We start from the raw sequence: 22928 nt of genomic DNA on the forward strand, positions 1-22928 counted from the left end.
TGCTCAGGATCAGTGACCGAATCGGTAGTTTCCGTCCACGAGGTAGTTGCTAGGTGGTTGAGACGAAACAGCACCACAAATCTCCAACCAACCTGGTTCCGCAAGCACCTGGACAGAGCTTGTTGGTTGGGTTAGCTCCTCCAACAAGATTAGGATTCAAACGTCAAATGATTCAGTGCGGAAGCTGCGAGGCTATTCTCTCTAAACAATCTATCTGAGGGCCCTGTTTCACATTAGCTTGTCTAGCTGGTCGGATTAGGGCCAGTTCTGTCATCGGCAGCAGATCGTGGTCACCAGGAGCTCCGGCTTGAAGGCGATCGATTCCACTTTATTCTGTAATTATCATGCTGCCTAGAATTATGTGCGCAACCGATTAGTCAAGAATAATGACAAAAGGAGAGATAACTGACTAAATTGTGAGTTAGTTGGCGAGGGGAAATTTTCGCCCACGTACTTCATAATCAAACCCTCCCCACAGCAATCACCGACGTGATGCCGAACGGGCGGTCCAAGTTCTATGGCTCCAACCAGTAACCAGAAGAGAAAGCCCTGGCCCCATAGTCTCAGATAGACATTGCTGCCACGTGGGATTGGAACCAGAAGGGTCAAGTTTCATCAATTGTCTATAAATCTGTGACATCAGTTGCAAGGACAGTTTGTGCATATCCATGGGATATTGGCCAGTAGATAGGCAGGTCGAGCTGCGAGATTGTTGAGGGTTGACGGCCTGACAGGGTAGCACTGCACCTGCTGCTGCTTCTGCTGCTGCTCGTTTCTATTTTTGAGGAGCCGTAAGCGCGGCAGACTTCGGTCAGCCGTAGACAATACTAGTGGTTGACCGATAGGATCCTGGCAATCAACGACGCAATGCAGTGCATATCATTGAACAACAAGACCCCATGATTGACCTTAGGTTTGGCATTCAGACGAACATCATTGCGTACACCCACCATGGTCGTTGAAAATTTGAGACCATAGTTAGCTGGGACCAATTCAATCACGTCAAGCGGGCGTTGATCGTCCACGGTCGCGAGTGTTTGATAGGCGGGCGGCGTGTGACGGAGGATGTCGCACACGTGACTGCGAGCCCCATCCGGAGGCGGACTAGTGGCTTAGCATTGGATTGGCGTGTTTCAAGCCGGGCTGAACCCCTCCACCGCCGTCCCCATTGGTTTGACTTAGCGCGCGCCCTCTTTTGCCTGCGTGTTTCAGCTGCAGTGGCCGATGGCGAGGGTTTGCAGGTCCGGAACTGTGGTAACGATCCTATCCTTGGGTGTGTCCGAGATGAGTGCGCCGGTTGAAACAGTGAGATGATACATCCTGCTGAAGGAACCACAACAAATCATCCCGTTCAAGACAAGAAAAAGCAGAATCCGACCTCTCTTTTCGTTGCGGCGGAGTACTAAGCACCAACCGTGCCGCGGTTTCTCCTCGTCCCACACTGCCAATAACGGACGGTCCACCGTTTCCAGGGGCTTGTCTGGGAAGGTGGATCGCTTCAACTTAGCCCCAGTCAAGTCAGCCTTTGCGTTTCACCTTAGCCTGTGACCCTCCGCGCCGTTACCTGTTTCTCATAGGCTCGATGCCAGAGAGAGGTCCCTGCTGAATCGCCATCCGCATCTAGTAAAAAAGCGATTCTACCCCTCAAAGTTGTGTGTTCTCTTAAGTTCTGATCTCTTGCAGTCTGCTTTCTCGTCCGGTTTGTTTTGGAGGGGGTTGCCCGTGCTTTTTTCCTGCTTCTTTTCGTTGTTGTCTTCTCTCTCAAGCCGGCTTGACCACAAAGAACCCTTTGATTAAGCATCCAGCAAACAACCTTTTTGCGCGAACCGTGCACTCCCCCAGCGGGTCGGACAACCTCCCCAAATACGGTATTATTCTTGTGTGTGTGCAGAAGGTTGCTTGGATACGTATCCTGCCGGGTCTGTCTGATTATTACTACCCTCGTGGGTTAAACAGACAGTATTTTCTTCTGTGTGACTTCTGGAAGTCTTCTTAACCATTTCTTTTCTTCTGGTCTTCTTCTACCCTGACCGATTGTCCACACTCCTTATTCCTGTACGCCCGGAGCTTCTGTCGCTACGCGCTCTGCAATTCTTTGCCCGGTGTACGGATTGAAATTCTTCCTGGAGTCACTACTCTTACCGGCATATTTGATCCCAAGCCTCACTCCGGTTTTTGTTGAGGCTGAACGGACCATCTCCTTTAGACAAGAGGAAGAGCTCTACAGGTATGTATACAGCTTTCATTTTTTTTAGTTTATTATTATTGTCATTTTTAATATCGTCCTTGTTCCGGTTACGTTGTTGTTTTCCCTCTCTTCCTGGGTTTATGTCATCTCTGGGTCCTTTCACACTAGTTCCCCCATCGCACTTCACTGCCTCTGTTGGTTTGTTCCTGGACCAACTATCGTTTGCGGCCTTTCCAGTGGCACCCTATTGTGGAGACCATTTTACCTTTTCTTTTTTTTCCCTTTACCTTCCTTTTCCAGTCAATCGAATGCTTTTCTCCTGCATCTGGACTTCTCCGATGAGGACCTCAAAGTGGAAATGGGGAGACCTCGACAGAGTCGGCCAGATCTCAGATATGGGAAATGGGAGTGAAAGGGATTGAAAGATTGATTGAGAGTGTGAGTGCGAGCGTGAGTGAGTGAGAGAGCGAGAGAGCAAGAGAGAGCACAGAAAGCACCGAGAGACCCCAAAAGAAATGCCCCGTCACGATTGCAACTCATGATGCTGGAGAGGAACCCCCAGTTGATTTTCATGACTGTTCTCCACCCCCCTTGTCGCCGTATCGGAACCTTACCCACTCGGCCATCACTTCCCAGTTTTTCCCATCCAATTCCTTCCGTTCCCTTCATCCCCCGGGCGATGGGGCCAACCTGAGTGGTTACTTGCCACGACCAGGCCGGAGGGGTGGAAAAGGAAGGAAGAGGAGGAGGAGGATGCTGGGATGCGGTGGCTCTGACATGCCGGTGTTGGGGTGAATCTGGCATCTGATTTGCGTGCTTTTGGCGCCCATGATGCACATTCCAGCCTTTGCACACCAACCCGGGCGGCTAAATTTAGAGCTGCAGGCGCTGGATGTTCTGCTTCGACCGGGCGTTGATTGGGTGGCACCAACTGGTTGAATGGGGCTGTTGGGTATCCACTTTCACAGCGTCAAAGCTGGTGATTGGCTGGCTGACAGCAACACGGCCGGCCGGACCCAATCAGGACATCCGCCCTTGCCCTTTCCCGTCCCAAAACGAACTGCTACCAATTTACCTTTTCTTTTCTGTTGCAAGTCTGGCAAGTCACGGCGTCTTTTCCCATACCGTGCGGTGGTTTATTCTTAGCGCTCGGGTGGGTTCGGTTGCTTATTATTTGCTGCCGTTGCTGTGACTGCCGCCACTAAAAAAAAGAACTTACTGCTTGTGCTGCTGCTGCTGCTGCTGTTGCGGTTACTGTTGTTTGCTGCTGTGGTGCCTGCCATCGGGAAGACAGACAGGCAGGCTCTAGTCTAGTAGTACTTCGTGCTCTGTCACTCACTCACTCTCTCACTGTGTCTCGCGCGCTCACTCTCTCTTACGCGCTCGCTACTTACTACTCTCCCTCTCGCTCTCTTACTACTCTCTCTTTCGCTCATTTCCCTTCCTTTCTGGCTGGCTCGACTCACCCTCGATCTTCCTCTTTTCCCTTTCCCCTCTTCTACCTTTTCCCCCTCTCCTCTTCTTACCTTCCTTTTCCTTCCTTTTTTTCTTTTTCACCAAAAAAACTAAACCCCCTCTCCCTTCCCCCCCCCCCCCTCATCACAGGGACTTGCTTCTTTATCCACAAGTCTGCTTTTCTTTTCTTTTGGGTGGGTGGGCAGTCGTTCTTTGCTCCCTTCCCTCTCCTCTTCTTCTACTCAGTGACCGAGACCCTCCCACAACTGCTGCTTCTTTCGTCATTCCCCGGAGGAACGACTGCCCACACAATCACCGGGCGGCTATTCCTCCCAGTTGCATTGTGCCCTCCATCACTTGCCAGAAAACCTCCACCCCCCTTGGTTCTCTGCTTATTCTTTTCTTTCTATTTTCTTTTCTGGTTCTTGTCAATCCCTCCTTCATCTTAATTGTCTATTTCCGATTTCGACTTTCTATCCATGTCGCCGTTGTTGCTTCCCGTTGACGTTTATCAATAACAATCCTTTACGCCTATCACTGACAACATCCTTCAAATAAAGAGGCAACAGTTCTCTTGCGGCATTCCTTGGTATGTTCCCAGTCTCGGACCTTGTTGGGACCCCTCTGTGAATGGCTTTCGTCCCATCCTTCTATCCATCCATCTGCTGCTGCTGCTGCTGCTTCTCCCCTGGTTCTCTTACAACCGCCGGTAGCTCTCGTGGTTTCATTTCAAGCTGGCCGATCGCCATTCTGGTTTCACCCTCCTTGCAGCCGTGCTTGCCTCTCTACCATCGAAGGTCAACATAAGCTGAAACATGGAAGCTGATTGTCCTCTGTCCAAAAGGTCATTTGCGCTGGTAGCAAGTGCGACTCTATCTTGTCTTCCCCGGGCTGGTGGCAATAATTGCGCTACGGCTACATTATTTGCGCCAGCGATCTATAGCAGCTGCGATCCTGAGAGGGTGTCCCCTTTCAAACGCAGGTGTACCTCCTCATCTCCACCCTCCCCGGGCCTCACGATGCCTGTGCAAACCAGCTCACCGTCAGCCCCGGATTCGTTCCCTTCTTTTATGTCTGTGTTTGGGAGGTCGCCCGAGTTCCCCGACACGAAGGACCGAACTTCACTCGTCAAACCACTTAGGGTTCCGACCAATGTCACAGTCAACACATCGCGACGCCCACTTCCCTTTCAACATCGCGAAAGTATATCATCGATGACATCAGGCTCCACTGATTCGTCGCCCACCACCACCATCTCCACGTTCGATCCTCCTTCGGCCGTGGATACTTCCCCGAGCTCCTCGCCCGAATCTCCGTCATCCATGCCGTTATCATATCCTACCTTTATGCCAGTTGCCCACAAGGCTGAGTGCCAAACGCACTCGGCGGCTCCGACCACCGACTTGAAACCGTCAACGGATAACCAAAATGTCGCACGGCCCGACTCCCCCGGCAGGCGCGCACGCAACCTCAAGAATCTTTCTCTGAGAATGCCTCTGCCATCGCAAGGGTCCCGCCCGCCTATTGCAACGGCTTCTGTCGTAGAAACCACCTCCCAACACCATCTTTCCGCCCCGCCTTCCCCAATCCATGTACCACCAAAGGGCATGCGCCGCAAGCCCGCCAATCTGACGATCCGCACTCCCGGGTTTGATCGGTCCTTCTCAAGCAACGGTAACGATGTGCCGCCGACCCCGCACGCTTTGCGCCACACCGAGTCCTCCCCGTCCCTCACGTCTGTGTTTTCTCCATCATTCGGCCCGAAGGGTGGCATGCAACTACCCCGACCGATGACCCATCATGGTGCCCGGCGACCGTCGGGTGCGTCAGAGAGCAACCTCTCCCCTCTGCAAACGGTGCCCGATGAAGGATCGGGAGTGCTGCATGAATTGGAGGAGGAGGATGACCACCTTGACTCGAGAGAGTCGACGCGGCGCAACGAGCGAGGTTATCCGAATGGACCCATCCAAATCTATGACTCTGGCGTCTTCCTGTACCTGGAGCCGACCGCGCAAGAAGCTTCGCAATTCGATGTGGTCGTGAATGTGGCCAAGGAGGTGGCAAATCCGTTCACCGCGACTGCTGGTAGCACCGGCACGGTGGTCAGCACCTTGCGCAATGGGTCGGCAAGTACGAAGCGACTGTCGACTGGAGAACCGTGGACGGCCATGTCCGATGCTTCCTTCAAGTCTGCCTTTGAATTCCCCCAAAATGACGACTCTTCGCCTGCCACACCTCAGAAGGACTCGTCTGGACCGGAATATGTCCACGTCGGTTGGGACCACAACTCCGAGATTCTGGATGATCTTTTCCCGCTGTGCGAGTTGATCGATTCTCGCATATCTGACGGTAAAAAGGTACTCATCCACTGCCAGCTGGGTGCTAGTCGATCGGCATCGCTGGTCATCGCCTATGGTCTCTACAAAAACCGACAGTTGGATTTTAACTCAGTCTACGAGCTTGTTAAAGAACGTAGTCGCTGGGTCAGCCCCAACATGAGTCTGATCTATCAGCTGACGGACTTTCGTTCTCGGCTACTCCGCGGCAAGCTCTCGAAAGCGGCTCCGGAGGAGTGGTTTGTCGGCGGGGCGCGCAGGTGCTCCGAGCCTCAGCCACCCCAAACAGCCAGGACAGATGTTTCGGAGGCCAGCACGCCGGGCTTTCTCAGTGGCAGTTCGGATGCGGAGCCAGCTTCGTCGAACGGCCTTTCGCAGTCGTCGATGAGCTCTCTATCGGTGTCCTCTAACCAGACGACGCCTCTTTCGATAGAGAATCTGGGCTTCTCACAGTCGCTCTCACACAAGCGCAGCTTGTCTCCTCGGCCACTGCCCTTCCGGCAGGCTACTTATCACCTGGGGCCGACGGGCAAAACTCTACAACCCGAATATACTGCGCCTTCGTGGCGTCCCGAAGGCGGGCCTTGTTCTCTGGCTAAGACGGACGTCTTCGTGCAAGACATGCCAGATGGAATGAACTCGCTTTTCTCGCCGAGAACCACTGGATTTCTGGCCCCGCCTCTTTCGCGCTCTATTGCCGACTGCCTCGAGGACGACGGTCCCCACGGGCTGCGGTTTGGGTCGCGAGTTGCAGACCCTCGATCACCGCCTCCAGGCAATGAGCGCCTGATCATGAGGAATATTGATGAGTTTCTGTAATTCTGCCTTAATGTCCAAGACAGATTGTCTTGAGGACGGGCTTCCGGGAGCTACGTCCAAGAAATGATTCCATGACCATATACACCTGAGGTTTACTCGTGTTGACCTTGTCCCATCTCTACAGCTTTCATTATGATCTACTCGATCTACCGTCATTCTCTCTTTCAGCTGTGGTGGCCTTTTTCTCTTTCTATTCGCTTCTACCATTTCCCTTTTTTATCTCCTGATTTGATGACTTGATGACCAAAGCGGGCTTACGGTCGTTATTCTTTCGTTCATACATCTGCCACTGTGCAATTTCATTCCCTTGGTCAACCAGCGGTCCATGTTGCATTCAAGGCCGTGCGTCGACATTGCATGCGTTTGGTCAACCGGCGTCCTGGGTGTTAAAAAGATGATAAAAGGCGGCGAAGAGTTGCCTGGTAACTTGTAATATTATTACTGTTCGTTTGTGATGCACCCTGTGTATTCGTCCACTCCTTCTGTGTTGTCGATATTGGCATTTCAGCTGCGAAATACCCTGGGGCTAGTGATTGAATCAAGTTAACAAGAACATATCCTCGTAGGAGTCTGAGTGTAGTTTGTGTAGTATAAGATTTCAAATTTAGTATGGAGTTTACTTTGTAGTAGCGGGTTTAAGGCGGGCCGAGTGCCGAGCGGCTGGCATTGAACCTACTGAAACGTCATGCGGGTTGGACTTGTGAATTTTCGACACAGCCAAACTGCCTCTGATCAGAACACAAGGACAGTCTGACAATATGGCCGACGACAGCCACCCGGCGCATCTGTCGCCTAGCGAACTAGGCACAAAAGACTAGTAAGTAGCAGCCAACATCAGCATCTATCCATCCGGATAGGAAAACCAACGAAGTTTTCATCATCCACTCTACCCCGCTACCCCTCATACACCATACCCAAATTCCATACCCCCCAAACCAAGTATCCAAAACCCCCCTTCTAACATATTGATCTAATTAAAATTATATTGTATAGCTGGGAAACCTTCTACGCCCGCACCCTTTCCCACCTCTCCACAAAACACACCACCACCACTACCACCACCTCCACAAAACCCAACACAGAATCCTCCTCCGAAGAATCCGAAGATGAAGAAGAAGATGACATAGACGACGACTCCGACCCGGGCACATCGTGGTTCTCGGAGCACAATGCCCCCGATAAAGTCCTGCAGTTTCTCACGGACGAGGAGTTTCCGCTTGCGCCGGTGAACACCGACAATAGTAAAGATGGTGATGGTGATGAGCAAGCTCCAAGTATCCTCGACCTTGGCACCGGTAACGGGAGCATGCTCGCCCTGCTGCGCAAAAGAGGCGGGTATAAGGGTGTTATGGTAGGGATTGACTACTCCATTCGGAGTGTGCAGTTGGCGAGGGAGTTGCAGAGGTTAAGGATTCATTCGGCTTATTTGAGTGATTCGGAGGATGATGGGGAGGATGAGGGGGGTAAAGAGGGGGAAGGAGGCGATACGAATATTCGTTTCGAGGAGTGGGATATCTTGCATGGGGATGTGTATGAAACTACTTCTGAAGAAGAAGGTTGTGGGGATAGGAAGGGAGGGAAGGTGGATTGGTTCCCGTATGATAAAGGCGGGTTTGATATTGTGCTTGATAAGGGGACGTTTGATGCCGTTTCGTTGTCGGATGAGGTTATTCCTGATGCTGATGGTGCTGCTGCTGCGCATGCGTCGGGAAAGACGGTTCAGAGGAGGGTTTGTGAGAGATATCCCGGGATTGTGAGGGGGTTGGTGAGGAAGGGTGGGTTTGTGGTTGTTACGAGTTGTAATTGGACGGAGGAGGAGTTGGTCGCTTGGTTTACTAGGGCTGATAGTACTTCTTCTGGTGGTGATGGGAAGGAGGATAAGTTTGTGGTTTGGGGACGAGTTGAGTATCCGAGGTTTAGATTTGGGGGGAGGGAAGGACAGGGTGTTTGTACGGTGTGTTTTCAGAGGGTATGATTCTAGTTAGAAGAATAGATTTGGTATAGAGTTTGAATAGTCAGTTTATAAGGTATATGTGAATGTCTATGTCTTGGGCTCTCGCTGTTGCTATCTATGCTATGTCATTTGTCGTTATTCATGGCGCATCCATCCCCCATTCGTCCACCCTCTTAGATATCGTCTTTCTTCTTCAGAAGCGCAACCACACACCACCGTCTCCTGTTCTCCGGTCCCTCTCCCTCCCTCTGCGCCACCCACTCGCGACGCACCTCGCGTCCATCTTCCTGGCCCGCAATCAAATCCCGCTCATAGATCCGCTCAATCTCCAATCCCGACTGCACTGCCGTCTCGAAAAAGCCTGCGACAATCGCCCGTCCAGTATGAAATCCAGCCACGACCCAGACACGCCCGCCAGGGGCAAGGAACCAGCACATCGTGCGCGCGAGGTTCTCGTGCTGCGAGCGCATCCAGTAGCAGTCTGCTGCGACGATGCGATTGAAGCTGGCCTTGTTCTGCACGGCCCAGGGATCGGTCTCTAGGGTACCCCATTCGTGGGGTTGGATTGTCACGGTCGTCGAGGTCGATGAGACCTTGGGGGAGCGTAGGTTGTGGTCCAGGTTGAATTTGATGGCGCCTGATAAGGCGGGGGAGGAGGGATGGTCGGTTGCTGTTACGGTGGATGCTTGGGCGAGGGCGCAGACGACGGATGGTAGTGCGGCGCCTGAAAATATGTTAATCTGTATGTTCTGTGATGATTTTAAAGTATTCTGGGGGGAAAAGGTAAGTAGGGCAGGAGGTATACTGACCAGCGCCTAATTCCAACACCCTCTCCCCCCTCACCCTCCACATGGCCAGCTCATCCGTACTCTTCAATTGCCCACTAGCTTCCAGCTCATCGGCCTTCTCTACCGCCTCGGCAACAACCATGGCCGCACTCCAGAGGAAGTGTGCAAACAGCTTCCGGCCCTCTTCGATATGGTTGACCTGGCCGTCGGGGCGGGGTAGCCCCTCCGCTACCTCCTGGGAGCGCTTGCCGCTCTGGGTTGGGTACGAGGGGACCATGATTTCGAGATCGCCATAGCGGGGAGATGAGTAGAGGAGATGCTGGCCTGGGTCGCCGTGAAAAGAGGGTGCATCATCTGGGAACAGGTGTGGGAGAAATGCGGCGAAAAGGTCTTCGGAAGATTCCTCCGGGTCGGCCTCAGTCTCGGGGTCGGCGAAATCGGGGCGAGGGGCAGAGTCCTCGGAGTTGGGGAGGGGATGTCGACGAGGAAGAGGACGGAGGCGCGAGTGAAGCATTTCTGCTTGGGTCTTATTATAGAGACTTGTCTCAATAGTTTTCTCGGAGGGGCGCGTGAGGGGGGGAAAAGAGGAGTTTGAAGTGGTTCTACTATAGACACACGGTGGGAAATTGATTGGTTGTACCCACCGCCGCTGCGGCCAATCGGAGACAACAGTGCCTGAAGTATAGGGCCGTCCCTTTTTTGGGGCGTGAAAGAGAGCGTTGACTATCCATGGTTATTTGGGGATGATGTGCAAGGTGGAGTGCTACGGTGCGGGTTTCTGAATATTCTAGAGGCGCAATGAAAGATTAGCTTCTCGCTGTCCGGAGAATTACTGAGCCTTATTCTTCTAGTTCAGTCGAGCAGATCTAGATGGTAGAAATTGGTCAGCTAAGTAGTACCTTGTAGCGACAGTCGTTAGCGATGCATTGCTGAATACCAAACGAGAGGGGCTGCACTAGTATGTACCCGACTATAAGACATTCATTCCATTACCATTTTATATTATCAGTGAGGGTGGAAGGCATCTGATGCAGTGCAGCAACGGTCGCATCTCACCCACTGCACTCTGAGCAAGTGACTCTCCTCCGTTGGATCGAATCACCGGAAATCCTCAGGCCCGATCGACAAGCCGATCCTGACTTGATGCTTACCTTACTTTACTAGTCGTTCTCTTTTCATGTACCTGACCAACGCTCGTGGTAACTTTGCTGCAGAAAGTATCGCGTATCACAGGTCAATGGATCGGTCGGATGCTACTCCGGACTACAGCTGATGCTCCGAGCGAGTCAACCCACGTATGGTTGAGACTCCTCATACCACCTGTGAATTTAGTACAATTATCATACCATACCTTTTGACGTGCTTCTATAAGACCTCTCGTTAACGTGGTTGTCTACTATAAAGATACCCGATTGTGTCCAGGTTCCCCGCTCGGTTGAGATCCAATGGTGATAAACCAAGCTTCCGAATCCTTCTCCAAATACTCCTCCATCTGTAATTGAAGATGATCTTTGATTGTTGACCTGTCGATGCGACGTGTTTGTTCATGGCCACATTGTCAACAACGAGGCACAGATCACCCTACATTGATGGCATTGTCCCCATCCGAAACGCTGGCATTCCGTGTCGGCCTTTCATGTCGGCAATGCACTTTGAGGATAAAGTTAACGCGAAATCGGAGCTGTTCGTTGGGTATGCTGTGGAAGAGCCAAGTCAGCACCGATTGATCAGCTCATGCATCATCATTGACATGGCCCGTCTGATAGAGCAAGAACACAGAGGTTGACGCGTTGTTAGTGACCAGGAGCACCTCAACAATGTTGCGATGGAAGGATAAAGGCCTTTTTCATTGCCTGAGACCATCCAGAGCCGTGTTTGTCGAACAGAAGGCGGCCAACCGTACTGCAACGGACAAAGACGTAGGTTATTCTCAAAGGCACACGATGGTTTTAGAGAGCTGCTTTGTAAGTGCAGCGCACCACATCCCGATCGCTAACTAGTCAGACAGTTAGTAGTTGACTAACTAGTTAAATATTGACTAGATAGTTGTCCTCTGATAACCCCCCCCCCTCTACGCGCCAGGCACATTCCTATTTGTAACAATGGGCGGCAATCGCTATCAACTGATTTGGGCCTCCTGGCGGCGCTAGACCCGAGCAGGCAACTTGGCTGGGCTGCCATGGAGGGGGTCTCAAGATAAGGCCGTGACCCCGTCATATTACATTACCGGTACTCCAAACCGGGTGGCAGTTCCCCGGCCCCTCTGTTAATCATCCGTATGGTATCGTCATCCGCAATGATGTCATCTCCCCACCTGCAGGCCCTAGACCGGTCCATCGCAGTGTAATAAATTACCGTATGGTCATGGCCACGGGGCGGGCACCCCCGATCAGCAAAGTGAGTGAGTGATTTTTGGTGGGAAAGTCAGTCACTTAAAGTCAGTCATCCATTCATTGTACCACAATGGATCGATTACTGGCATTAGTTCGTTTCCTCTGATTCTTTGGGAGGGAGTGAAATCATAATTGTCACCTGTTGGATTTCTTTTCCTGTTCTTTCTCTTTTCGGAGATCATTGTACCTGAAGACATACTATTCTTTTTTCTTAGAAGCCTTTTTTTTATTTTATTTTTGTTCTAGGCCGTCTCAACTATTTCTTAAAAGGACAGCAAGGCAAGAAGAGAAACAAAAAAAGAAGCAAGAAAAAAGTTTGGGAAAAAAGAAAAATGTCTGGGGTGTCACCATCCATACCAGAGCTGGTGGGCTGCTGCTGAACGGATGATCAGTCCAACAGGTGACGACGGACTGGGAACTACACTTGTCCTTTTGCGACAGATTTCCCAGAAATAGTAGAACAGCCAGAAAAGCAAGACAGACAAGCAGAAACATTCCATGAAAGCTCTCCGCGGATTATTCACCTTCTGGACCATTCTTGTTTTTCTATTTTCCTTCCTTTTTCTCCTTTGTAATAATTGTGTGTTATTATGACCTAAATATTTTTTTTTGGCCAGATGTTTTTTTTTCCCTCGATGGAACCCTCCAAGGCACTGGTTGATATCATCCATCCATCCAGACCTGGGTCTCCCGTTCCCTTCCAGTCCACTTCTCTCGGAACCCCGATGCGAGTGGAGCAAATCACATCACTTGCCTGGTTGTTCTTGTTCTTGCTGGCCGCCGGTTAGTCAGGAACCAGGGCAAACCCTGACCAGGATGGTGAGAAAGAAAATAATAGTAATAATCAGCAGAAGATCCTGAAGGAATTTCAATCCTTCTATTGATTCAATCAACTGTTTCAAGAATAAGATAATCGTCAGGTTGACTGCAAACCAGCGGCAAATATTTTTTTTTAGTGATTTTGCCCGAAGCTGACGGATAAGCTGAATGGCGAAATTAAATGGAGCACTTTTAGCAACTTTTCCCAGTGTCTGATCGCCCGAACCCCCGCATTGCTCAAGGCCAACTCCTGGACTTGGACTAGCGAACCCAAAAAAGGCCAAATTGGAAAAATGGCGACACCCCCCGCAAAATAAAAGTAATGAAATTAAACAAAAAGAGGAAGGAAGGGAGTAAAAATTACCTTAAAATATTTAGATCAATACGGGAGCATATCGTCATTCATCATTGAATTTAGTAGATTTCCGGTAATTCTGTAAAGTCGCAGTAATCGTACAATGGCCTCATCCAATCAAGGGCTGTAACCCGTCCCAGCCAGACGGCCTCGTGCTGCCATCCAATCCGTCCATCTTTGCATCGCCCTGCAGCTTTTTTTGTTAACCACTCACTAGTAACAGTAGCTGTTTAGTCGTGACTGTCTGGTCTGTGTCTGTGTCTTGTCTGTCTGTCTTGTCTCCTCTTTCTCCTCTTTTTGTCTCTTACTCTCTCTCTCTCTCACCTCTAAACTTTCCCTCCCTCTTGTACTTCTTCCTCCTCCCCTTCCATCTTCCACTTCTACCTCTACTTTACTCTTCCACTGTTTCCTTCTCCCCTTTCTTTCATTGATCCACCCATCTTTCTCTCCCTTTATCTACTAAATCTATCTCGCCCCCCCATTGACTCAACCCCCCTCACCCCAATTGCCCCCGTGATTGACTGCTTTGCTTGTGCTTGGGTCCTGAACCTTTTTACCCTTAGCCTCGCAGGTACCTGGTCGCCCGCTCGTATCCCTGGGATTCGCCTACCAGTTAAACTAGCTTTCCAACCGTCTCTCACTTTCTCCTCTTTCCTTTCTTTCGCCTCTTTCTTTTTTTTTTATTCTTCCTCTTCAGCTTCAACCTCACCACCACTTGCTGCTTATCAGCAACCAACACTCCGCATCGATCACTCATTCTCCATCGCTTGCCACAATAAGGGCATTCATCGAATTGTAGGCCTGAGAGTCCACGTACTCAAAGATGGCCTCGTTCAAGGTAACTCTCCAGCTTCCCTTCCATGGCCACTCCGGCTATAGTCGTGTGTGGATGCAATCACCACCACCCTTTCTCAGTGGGTCAGGCTAACACAGTCATACTTATCTCTTAGGAATTGTCCCTTTCCCGTCCGCTCCCCCAACATAACTCCCGCCACCATTCTCACTCCATCTCCCTCGGTGCCGTCAACTCCAATTTCCGGGTGACTCGCCGCAAGAGCGTTACTACCGCTGCCGCCGCAAATGCTGCTGCCGCCGCGGTCGCGGCGTCTATGAAGGAGGCTCCTGGTGATGGGACGGGGCTTACGATGCCCTCTCATCGGCGCGGGAGCCGGAAGGGCCTAGAGTCCAGCTCGGTCGGAGCCCCCTCCGGTTTCGGCTCTTATCTTTCACGAAGCATGAACAGTCCCAGCCAAGAACCGCCGGTCGCTCGCAAGACGTCACCCAACCAGGCCAACGATGGATCGTCGACGGGTCCGACAAATGCAGATGCCAATAACCCGAACCCCAAGCCGGTCAGCACTAAGAACCGAAACAGACGGGCCAGCGAAGGATCGCACCTGGTCAAAGGCGAAGGGAAGCGTGCCATGGCAGACCTTCGCTGCGATCGCTGCGGGAAAGGGTATAAGCATGGCAGCTGCTTGTCCAAGCATATGTGTGTATCCTCCCCCCATGCCATCCTGCCGTCTGGCTCGGTCCGGAGCAATGCGCCATGTCGGCTCTGTGCAAGGTCGCCCTCGTGGTCATCCAGCTCCCCTGATCTCACTTCTCCTCTCCTCTACCTCTCTCATGCCGTGCTGGGACGCAGTGGGTTGACGTTTTATGGAACTTAGGTGGGAACACGACCCTGCATGGGCAATTACCTCGAAGCTTTTGATCTCCAAACATCAGCAGGTCCAGTTGCTGGAGGCTGCCTCCGTTCTGGTCACCATGACTCAGGATGGTCCGGAAGAGAACGGAGAGGCCGAGTCGGATCTTTCTTCCGCGTCACCAGATGCGTCGTCGGAGCTTCGGGACGGCCTCAGCTCAGCTGAGACGACCCCGCCTCCGATGGACGAAGATGATGACGATGACGACGAAGACATGTCTATGGAGCCGGCAACGATGGACAAGCGGTACAGCGCTGGCAACCTGTCAGCCCACTTCTCCCATTCCTACCAGTCCGGTCCCTCGAGCTCCTTCACCAGCAGTGCCCCATGGGCGTCACCGGCGTTTTCACATTTCCGCCATTCCAGTATCGACACCCGACCTTCCACCGCCGAAGCCAAGCTGCATGAAGACGATGAGGCCGACTTGGCTGCTGCCATCGGACTTTGCAACTTCGGAACCCCGCGCATGGGGCCACAGCAAATGTCTCCGAGCGTGCCGCCGGTGCCTCCACTCCCTACTCGCTACTTGGATCAAGCCAGCTCCGTCGATAACCAGGGCCGTAGCCTGGATCAATCGAGAACAGATGCTACCGATGCGGCTTTCTCCAGCACCACCCCGAACTTCCTCTCGCTGTCATTCAACCCCTCCTTGTCGTACAAGGTGTCCGATGAGCGAGAAGTGAGAACGGGCAATGCTGACCGTGCCAAGCGGCAGCATCGCAACGCGGACGTCGACTTCGGAAGCCGGCCTACACAGGCAGACGATGATGACGACGGCGTCTTCGGCCGAATGGAAGAGTAGAACGACGACTCACGTCCGTCTAGACTCCCTCCTTCCCACCCCTCCGGATCTTCATATTCATTCTGGTTCAGCCTTGGATCGCTGGCCAGACCGCTGTATCACAGCCATCACTTGATGACATGTACGAGCTTTGCGCGACTTCTGTAAATGCCGGTTATTCTTTCTTGACTAGTTGCGTTGAAACTGGAGTTGGAACACCCCCTTTTGCATGTATGCCAGTTTTACCCCAGGATTTGTATACCTCGGCCAGGTTTACCGAACAAGGTCCGCCGACCCACCACCACCCACACTCACAATGTCCGTTTATACCATACCAATTTCCTTTGTCCTTTGGAATTTTTTTGTACCTATTAAGTCGCTGCATCCTCGTACCAGCCGTCAAGGTGTTTTTTTGCGTATTATTCCTTGGTCTCCTCATTTTCCTTTGCTCCCACTTTTCTTTTTCTTACACCCTATACTATATCTCGGTCATTGTAACCGAACGTCATGATCTTGCATTATCCCCATTTTTAGGATCCGGCTGAGGGTGCCGTGAAGGAGGGAAGTTCATCTTCAACATTCGAATAACGAATCAATCGATCAATCAATACATTATACGAATAAATCACTACGTTTTACGTCCTGCGGGGGTCTAGATGCATAGCATCGTTTGTACATCTGTATTCTACTGTTGTATAGGGGTTCTTGACCTAGAAGCACGATCTAGTAAGGGATGAAACTGTGTATTTTTGTTCAGATGTATGTATGGTGCAGTAACTTCTTTGATTCTTCTTTCATCATCCGTTGTTCCTAATTTTGGATATCACGTGTCATGAAGGAACTATCCTACTCTAATAGTTTGTAGCGATATATAATGGATAATATGTTTAAGGAGAGACAATAGAGTAACTAAGTAAGTAACTCGATAGTAGAATTACTACCTATCACCGTATGTATGTATGTAGTATGATATTACACCTTCAAACCCGATGTATATTTCGCCGACCGACGCCAAACATGTAAACACAGAAAAGTATCAAGTGCAGTCTTTCCCTTAAGAAAGCTTTCCCCAAAAAAGGACATATGTAAGGAAGACCGAAGAAAAAGTAGATGAGGAGGGAGGAGGGAGGAAGTAGTGACAGTAAGAAAGAAAAGAAGAATCAATCATAGTGGAGTGGCGTGATAGCTGTGTGCGTGCGTCCTAGACTTTTTGAAAACGCCGGAAGCCCAGACGAATTAAAATATGGTCAGAGAAGAGGAAAAAAAAGTGACAAAGTGTCTGTATGTACGTGCTGAAGACCCCAGGCGTCCGCTGGAACTGGTAAGGATATGGGATTGAAAATTGGGAGGGTTCTTCGTGTCGTCATGTTATGGCCCGTTCGGTGGGCCGTTGTTGGGATCACCGAAAACGGGAAAATTATTTGACATATCTGCCCAGTCCCATTCGATGGTCATCGGCATTTGCCAGAGGTCTTGTGGGACAAAGGGTTGCTGGAAGGGTGCTAGAGGGGTATCGGGACTGGCTGTGAAGGGTGCTTGGTCGCCGAAGTTCACGCCTTCCAGGTTACCTGGACTGAGCATTTCAAAGTCTCCACCAAGGCCTGATAGACCGTGCATGCTGTCCTGGAGATTCGTGGTGAAGCCGTTCGCTCCCGAGAGCGGCTGGCCTGGGGTAAAGTTTCGTGGCTCATTAGGAATGTTGGCTGCGGGCTGAGTTGGATTATTAGAGAACGAGGGAGATGAGAAGGGAACGGTCGTGGGAGGTTGCGGCGGTGCTGAATCTGTTGGCTTCGCGGCTGGTGTAGCGGGCTGGCGATTCCCATCTGCTGTGTGCCCTGGCGCATGCCGTGGTTCGTCGGGAGCAGATTTGCGTTTCTTCTTCGAGTGGCTGTCTCTTTCGGCTTTGTCGAGGACTACCTGGGCGATGCGTTCAAATTCACCGCAAAGAGCAAGCATACGCTTGACACTTCCGTTCGACTCGTCGGAGACGAGAGTAGACAGGAAGTTGACGACCACGTTCATCAACTTGACGTCGGAGCGAGCCCGCGCATCATTAGGATTTTGCAGAATATTAGCAAATAGGGTAACCAGTGAGGAGACCGGATAATAAAGTATCAACCTATCCATGTTAATTACTGACCGGCAGTACATTTCAGCGCAGTACTCACCAGACACAGGCGAAATCGCCTTGGGGTATGTATTTGATCAGATTAATGGAAGCTCTCGCAGCCGTTACACAGAGAACTGCCGACAAGAATACTCTGGGATTCAGTGGTCTCGCGTTCAGACCTTGAATCGCATAATTGGATAGCCGACTCGTCCAGTAGCCATGGTGTACGGACATGCGGTGGATAGTAGTCAAGCAGTTGTAGTACGCAAAATGAAGCACAACAACGTGCAGGATAAGGGGCGTATGGGTGGTCTTGATTTCGTTTTCTGGTCGGAGTTCAACAGGAATGCTATCCTTCCATTCTTCGAGCTCTTTATCAAGATCTCCGATGGTGTTCAATAACTCGCCATCAGACTGTTTCGATGCTTTGGCGGAATAGAGTCGCTTGTACACTCGGCTTTCAATGATGGCAAAGCGGCACATGGATCTGAACAGGTTGAATTTGGTACCGTCCGACAACGGGACGTTGCCGATGTTGTCCGGGGGGTCATCACTCGGTAACTCGACGTTCATGTCATCATCATCTTGAACAGGCGGGCGACCGGACCGAAGACAGATACTGTTTGAACGTTAAACGGGAGTTGGTCAGGTACATGGAATCTGACTCACTCTTTGTCCAGAAGGTAAGCAATCCAAAACACTCGTTTCCGCTGTTCCACCTCCACTGGATTCAAGCCAAATCCAGAACCCCGCTTGTGCAGACCAATACTGTGAGAAAGTCGGATGGCAGCTGCAACCAGGAAAAAGGACGGCTGGGGATTTGGTGTCCCCTGCAAGAAAAGCGACTACGGATCGATGAGCACTAAGACTATATCAAAAGTACTTCTGAAGGGGATCACTTACCATGCCGAGTAGGGCCTGAACGCTTAGTAAATCCGTGTTTCGCATAGTAAGCTCGGTCAAAACAGCCATAGCGTTCTTCAAGTATAGCCAAGCCTTCTTGTCTTCTTCCTGCGGCACTAGATTGCTCATAACTCGAAGTCGGTGCGAGATCGCCAGGACTACGTTGATACTAGCCCACCAGCCAGAACCTTCGTACGGATCCCGGGAATACTGGCGTTCCACCAAGTGCATGAACGTCGGCTCGTGGAAGAGCGGGAACATACAGTTAAAGTTGGAAAAAAAGTCTCGAAAGAGAGACATGGCCTCTTCCTTGGGCGGCAATGGCTTGAACACGCGACGGGCAAAGATGTCGCTGAATATCTCCGGCTTCCAATACATCCACTTATTGTCGTCGATATAGGCAGAAGATATCATGTCTTGGAAGGAAGTGTCGCCGGTCTTCTCGTTGACCCACTGGATACCCTTAGGAGAGAATATCGAGAACCCCGAAGAGGATCCTATCATTTGTTAGCCCCAGCCATTCTGTGAATATCTCAAAAAAAAAAAAAAAAAAAAAAAAAAAAAAAAAAAACACTCACCAATATAGCGTGTTTCTCCGCAATTGTTCGTCACTAATGAGCACATCATATCCGACAAGCCCTCAACCTCGGTTTCTGATTCCTTCTGTGATTCCGGCGACGTAGCAGCTGTGCGCGGGCTAGACTGAGACTCAACACGGGGGGTGGAATGATGCGATGAAGTCGTCGGTTGCGATTGAGCGTTGGATTGAGGAGCAGTGAATTTGTTCGGACTTTTAGGACGGCTTATGCCACCGTTTGCCAGCGATCGATCGGCCAGGCGTTTCTCCAGCGTTCCCAAATCAGTCTTTCCACCATCGTCTTCGGACAGTAATCCGGAAAGTCGGAGCAGCGACTCCATCCTTCCCAGCCGGTTTTCCAATCCTTCAATATATTTGGCGCTATACAAGAGCAAACCCGTCAGCGAGATAAAACACAGGGACCGGTACTAGACGGAGTACATACCCCTTTGGCGGATTCCGTTTCTTCTCGACCTGTGTGAACACACAATCTGTCTTGTAATTGATGCAGTGCGAGCACTTGGGCATTTTCCCATCACACTTGATTTTCTTCTTCCGGCACATATCGCATGCCTATGCGGCGAACAATCAGCGCGCTGAACCCCCCGAAAAACACTTCATGCGCATCACTAGCGACTCACCCTTGCAATCCTTCGTCTCTTCGCATCATTGGTATCTTCTCCGGCGCCCATTGACTGCTCATCCTGGTAGGACATATTTTGGTGAGCGGACGCCATCGGCGAACCATCCGGTCCATAGGCGCCGTAGAATTGCTGCTGTTGGTTCATGAGCAATGGCATATCGAAGCCCATGCCATCGGGCGCTTCCCCGATGCCGTCCATGGTGACGTGGGGGGCGAGGATCCAGCGAGGTGCAAAGTATAGGAGCCTGCCTATGTGAGGGAGTGGAGTCCCAGTGCAAGCGGGTATGCTTCAAGCGACTTGGGCGATGCGGGGTTCGTCCCCGACGACGTCAACGGGCAGATGGAAGGGAGCGGCCGTTAGGGCGGGAAGGTGTCGCGAAAATCCAGATGCCGATAAGGAACGACTAGGGTGAGCTGGGGTTAGAGCCTGTAGTCGGTGGGGAAAAATTATGATTGAAAAAGTAGTCGAAGGCAAAGGGGGGAGGAAGAATTAGACCGTAAGGCGATGAATGATGGAATGGCTGAGAGAAGGAAGTGTGGCTTACTCAATCAATCAATCCAATCTTTCCCCGATACAGGCACGTGGCGAGAGTCTAGCACGATAAGGCGAAAAATGTAACTTTTAAAATTTGGGGTAAGAAAAGAAATGTAACGGAGATGATGTCAAAGCTTCACAAGAGGGGAAAATGAGGGACTGAAGGGGATTTGATCTGATCTGTCAGACAGATTTAACAAGTATCCATCAGGAAATACTGGGGGGCATGCCACTAGAAAGAAGTAAAAAAGAAAATATGAACACGATCGTCAGTCACAGCTCCTGGATGAAAGTTGGAGGAGTCATCGAGCTAACGAAGGTTCAAGGTTCAAGGTTCGAATGGTCACGTAACAGCTTTGCTGCCTTTCTGGCTTTGTCTGCCCCAAAAGAGTAAGAAAGGGTAAAGGACGAAACCCGAGTAGGTAAGCAAAAGCTTCGATACTGTTCCAGTCAATACTTTTGTTTGTCCCTGAAACGGAGGTAAGTAGCGCTGCGGACGGACTTAAGGGGATCATCTACAAAGATCGGCTGGGAGTGTGTTGGAGTCGCTTGAGGTTTTTAATTAATGCTGTTAACTACTTTAACTACTACAGATCAGGGACAGTTATCATCGCCTCGTATTCACGTATTCTGATAAGTGAAAATCTTTCCTTGGGATGATGATCTACTCAGTATGAGCCATGTTGTAGTCTCCAGTACAGCTTACCGTGACGACTCGCATTGTTCCAGTACTAAGTTACTAGGATTCTATTCAAGACCCAGAGTTGACTAGTCCAGCAGAACGGAATCTGATCCAACCGGGCTCCGGTTCTGGACGAATGAAAATGGGCAGGTGACGGATGGCTTTTTCTCCGAACAGTCCGTCCCGGCCGGCCTCGGCTTGGCAGTTTGGCTCTCTTCCTGAATTTCCTGGCGCCCATCGGTCTTTCGGACTTTGCCCTGTCCGGTGGCAGTTTAAACCCCCCTGCTCCATGTTTCTTTCTCTATCGGTGGGGTTCTATCTATTGCCGTCCATCTGGCTCAACTCTTCCCGCTTCAGATCGGGGGCGTTTTAGGCTGCCAACTTAAGTGACGTGTCTAACTAGCTCTTTCAGGGGTGAATCTTGGACCCATAAGGAGTAGTACTCTGTAGTAGCCTGATGAAACGTGGATACTATTTGGTTGTTTATCTGGTTGTCTAGCGCATGGGCATGTGAATGCTTGGACTGTCAATCACTGCCTGCATTTTCAAGACACCTGATAAAGTAAGGACCTATGACGGTTCTACACTCCTGAAAGTGCCATACAATCATGAAGCAAGTGACGAGGGACTGACGCGAAATCAATGATCATGTCGCCGTTATTTTCAGAATAATGGCAGTGACTGGAAACCAATCTCCGCCAGATACGCATACTCCAGACTTATCCAACAGACCAATCAGTAGGCCCTTCAAAGAAGAACAAGCAGAAGGTATAATAAAAGGAAGACGTAATACCAAACAGATAGTTATATATTCAGGAGTGGCGATCTCATCAGGATATAGTAGACAATAGTACAAAGCCCCACGCAAGGAGCACAAAGACATATCTTTCGTCTTCGAAAAAAGAAATCCCACCAACGCCTCGCTATGCTCACCCTAAGAAGAATCTCTCTTGTACAATAGAAGATACCTAAAGCATCCCTAGCATGTTCGTGTTTCCTCTCCCAATCCAACAACGCCCCGAACAGTCGTCAGTGGAGGATCCGCGTTGGAAGAGCCTTAAGTGTGTTTGTCGAGGAACTCCTTGGCCTCGTTGATCTTGGTCGCCAGGTACGGGCTGCCGCCACGATCGGGGTGGTTGAGAAGCATGAGCTGGCGGTGCTTCTTGCGGACCTTGTCCTTGTTAAGGGTACGCTCCCTATATATTTGGTTAGAAGTCGAAGAATATAGCGTGTCTGAAGGGTTGAAACGTACGGAAGCTCGAGAATCAAGGCAGCTTCACGGCGGTTCATGCGCGGCTCGAAACCTCTGTATACTAGTTAGTGATCGATGCCGGTAAATCGTAACATAACAAAGCATGACTAACCCCTTGTAGAAGGCCTTGCCCATGGCATTCACACCTCCCTTGGAGCGACGGTAGGCAAGAAGACCGGCGCGACCCTAGCAGATGAGAGTACATATTAGCCTCCTGTCATCCATCATGCAGATACAGTCCAGTTCCCAAGTCGGACTTACCAGAAAGGCCGCAGTAGCGACACCGAGACCGATAGCAATGGTAGACATCTTGAAACAGTCGAGTGACTAATTCAGAAGTAGACGGAGTGAGGGTCGTAGGACACAGCAGGAGGGATATCCAAGGAGTGACGTTGGGGGAGAGGCGGAAGTCCAGATAAAAAATCGGAGCGGCGCCGCATTACCCGTTGTGGTTTAGCGCCGGTTGCTCCACGCTTCAATTTTTGATGCGGTTCCTGTCCTGAACGTCGGAGATCTTCTTTACACGACGGTGGGATCGAGGAGTTGTTTGCGGCTTCTGACCTCATTTTTCGGAGTTCTCCTTTCACTTCATCTAATCGCCGCTTTCGGGCTCACATACTCAAAACCACTAG

General features: G+C 50.8%; 6 protein-coding genes across 6 annotated transcripts; 3 read left to right on the top strand and 3 right to left on the bottom strand.

The window, feature by feature from the left end:
• Positions 1-4458: 4458 nt before the first annotated feature.
• Positions 4459-6798, top strand: dspD (putative protein-tyrosine phosphatase; the record flags this gene model as incomplete). Its single annotated transcript, XM_041684039.1, has 1 exon — positions 4459-6798. One exon carries the CDS (start codon positions 4459-4461, stop codon positions 6796-6798), a length of 2340 nt encoding a protein of 779 aa, XP_041538263.1.
• Positions 6799-7556: 758 nt separating this feature from the next.
• AKAW2_11544S (putative S-adenosylmethionine-dependent methyltransferase) lies at positions 7557-8773 on the top strand (the record flags this gene model as incomplete). The annotated part of the gene is made up of 2 exons (XM_041684040.1): positions 7557-7615; positions 7792-8773. 2 exons carry the CDS (start codon positions 7557-7559, stop codon positions 8771-8773), a joined length of 1041 nt encoding a protein of 346 aa, XP_041538264.1.
• Positions 8774-8925: 152 nt separating this feature from the next.
• On the bottom strand, positions 8926-10054 carry AKAW2_11545A (putative nicotinamide N-methyltransferase; the record flags this gene model as incomplete). The annotated part of the gene is made up of 2 exons (XM_041684041.1): positions 8926-9476; positions 9562-10054. 2 exons carry the CDS (start codon positions 10052-10054, stop codon positions 8926-8928), a joined length of 1044 nt encoding a protein of 347 aa, XP_041538265.1.
• Positions 10055-13930: 3876 nt separating this feature from the next.
• AKAW2_11546S (putative C2H2 finger domain protein) lies at positions 13931-15615 on the top strand (the record flags this gene model as incomplete). Its single annotated transcript, XM_041684042.1, has 3 exons — positions 13931-13945; positions 14058-14599; positions 14778-15615. The coding sequence occupies 3 exons, from the start codon at positions 13931-13933 to the stop codon at positions 15613-15615; spliced, it is 1395 nt and encodes a 464-aa protein (XP_041538266.1).
• A 1347-nt stretch (positions 15616-16962) lies between these two features.
• Positions 16963-20026, bottom strand: atrR (transcription factor atrR; the record flags this gene model as incomplete). Its single annotated transcript, XM_041684043.1, has 7 exons — positions 16963-17713; positions 17763-18323; positions 18374-18549; positions 18608-19104; positions 19186-19565; positions 19630-19757; positions 19826-20026. 7 exons carry the CDS (start codon positions 20024-20026, stop codon positions 16963-16965), a joined length of 2694 nt encoding a protein of 897 aa, XP_041538267.1.
• A 2075-nt stretch (positions 20027-22101) lies between these two features.
• pam18 (putative mitochondrial DnaJ chaperone (Tim14)) lies at positions 22102-22605 on the bottom strand (the record flags this gene model as incomplete). Its single annotated transcript, XM_041684044.1, has 4 exons — positions 22102-22240; positions 22297-22350; positions 22409-22482; positions 22558-22605. 4 exons carry the CDS (start codon positions 22603-22605, stop codon positions 22102-22104), a joined length of 315 nt encoding a protein of 104 aa, XP_041538268.1.
• Between the last annotated feature and the right edge of the window lie 323 nt (positions 22606-22928).

Source organism: Aspergillus luchuensis, chromosome 1 (assembly GCF_016861625.1).
Source record: "Aspergillus luchuensis IFO 4308 DNA, chromosome 1, nearly complete sequence".
Lineage (NCBI taxonomy): Eukaryota > Fungi > Ascomycota > Eurotiomycetes > Eurotiales > Aspergillaceae > Aspergillus > Aspergillus luchuensis.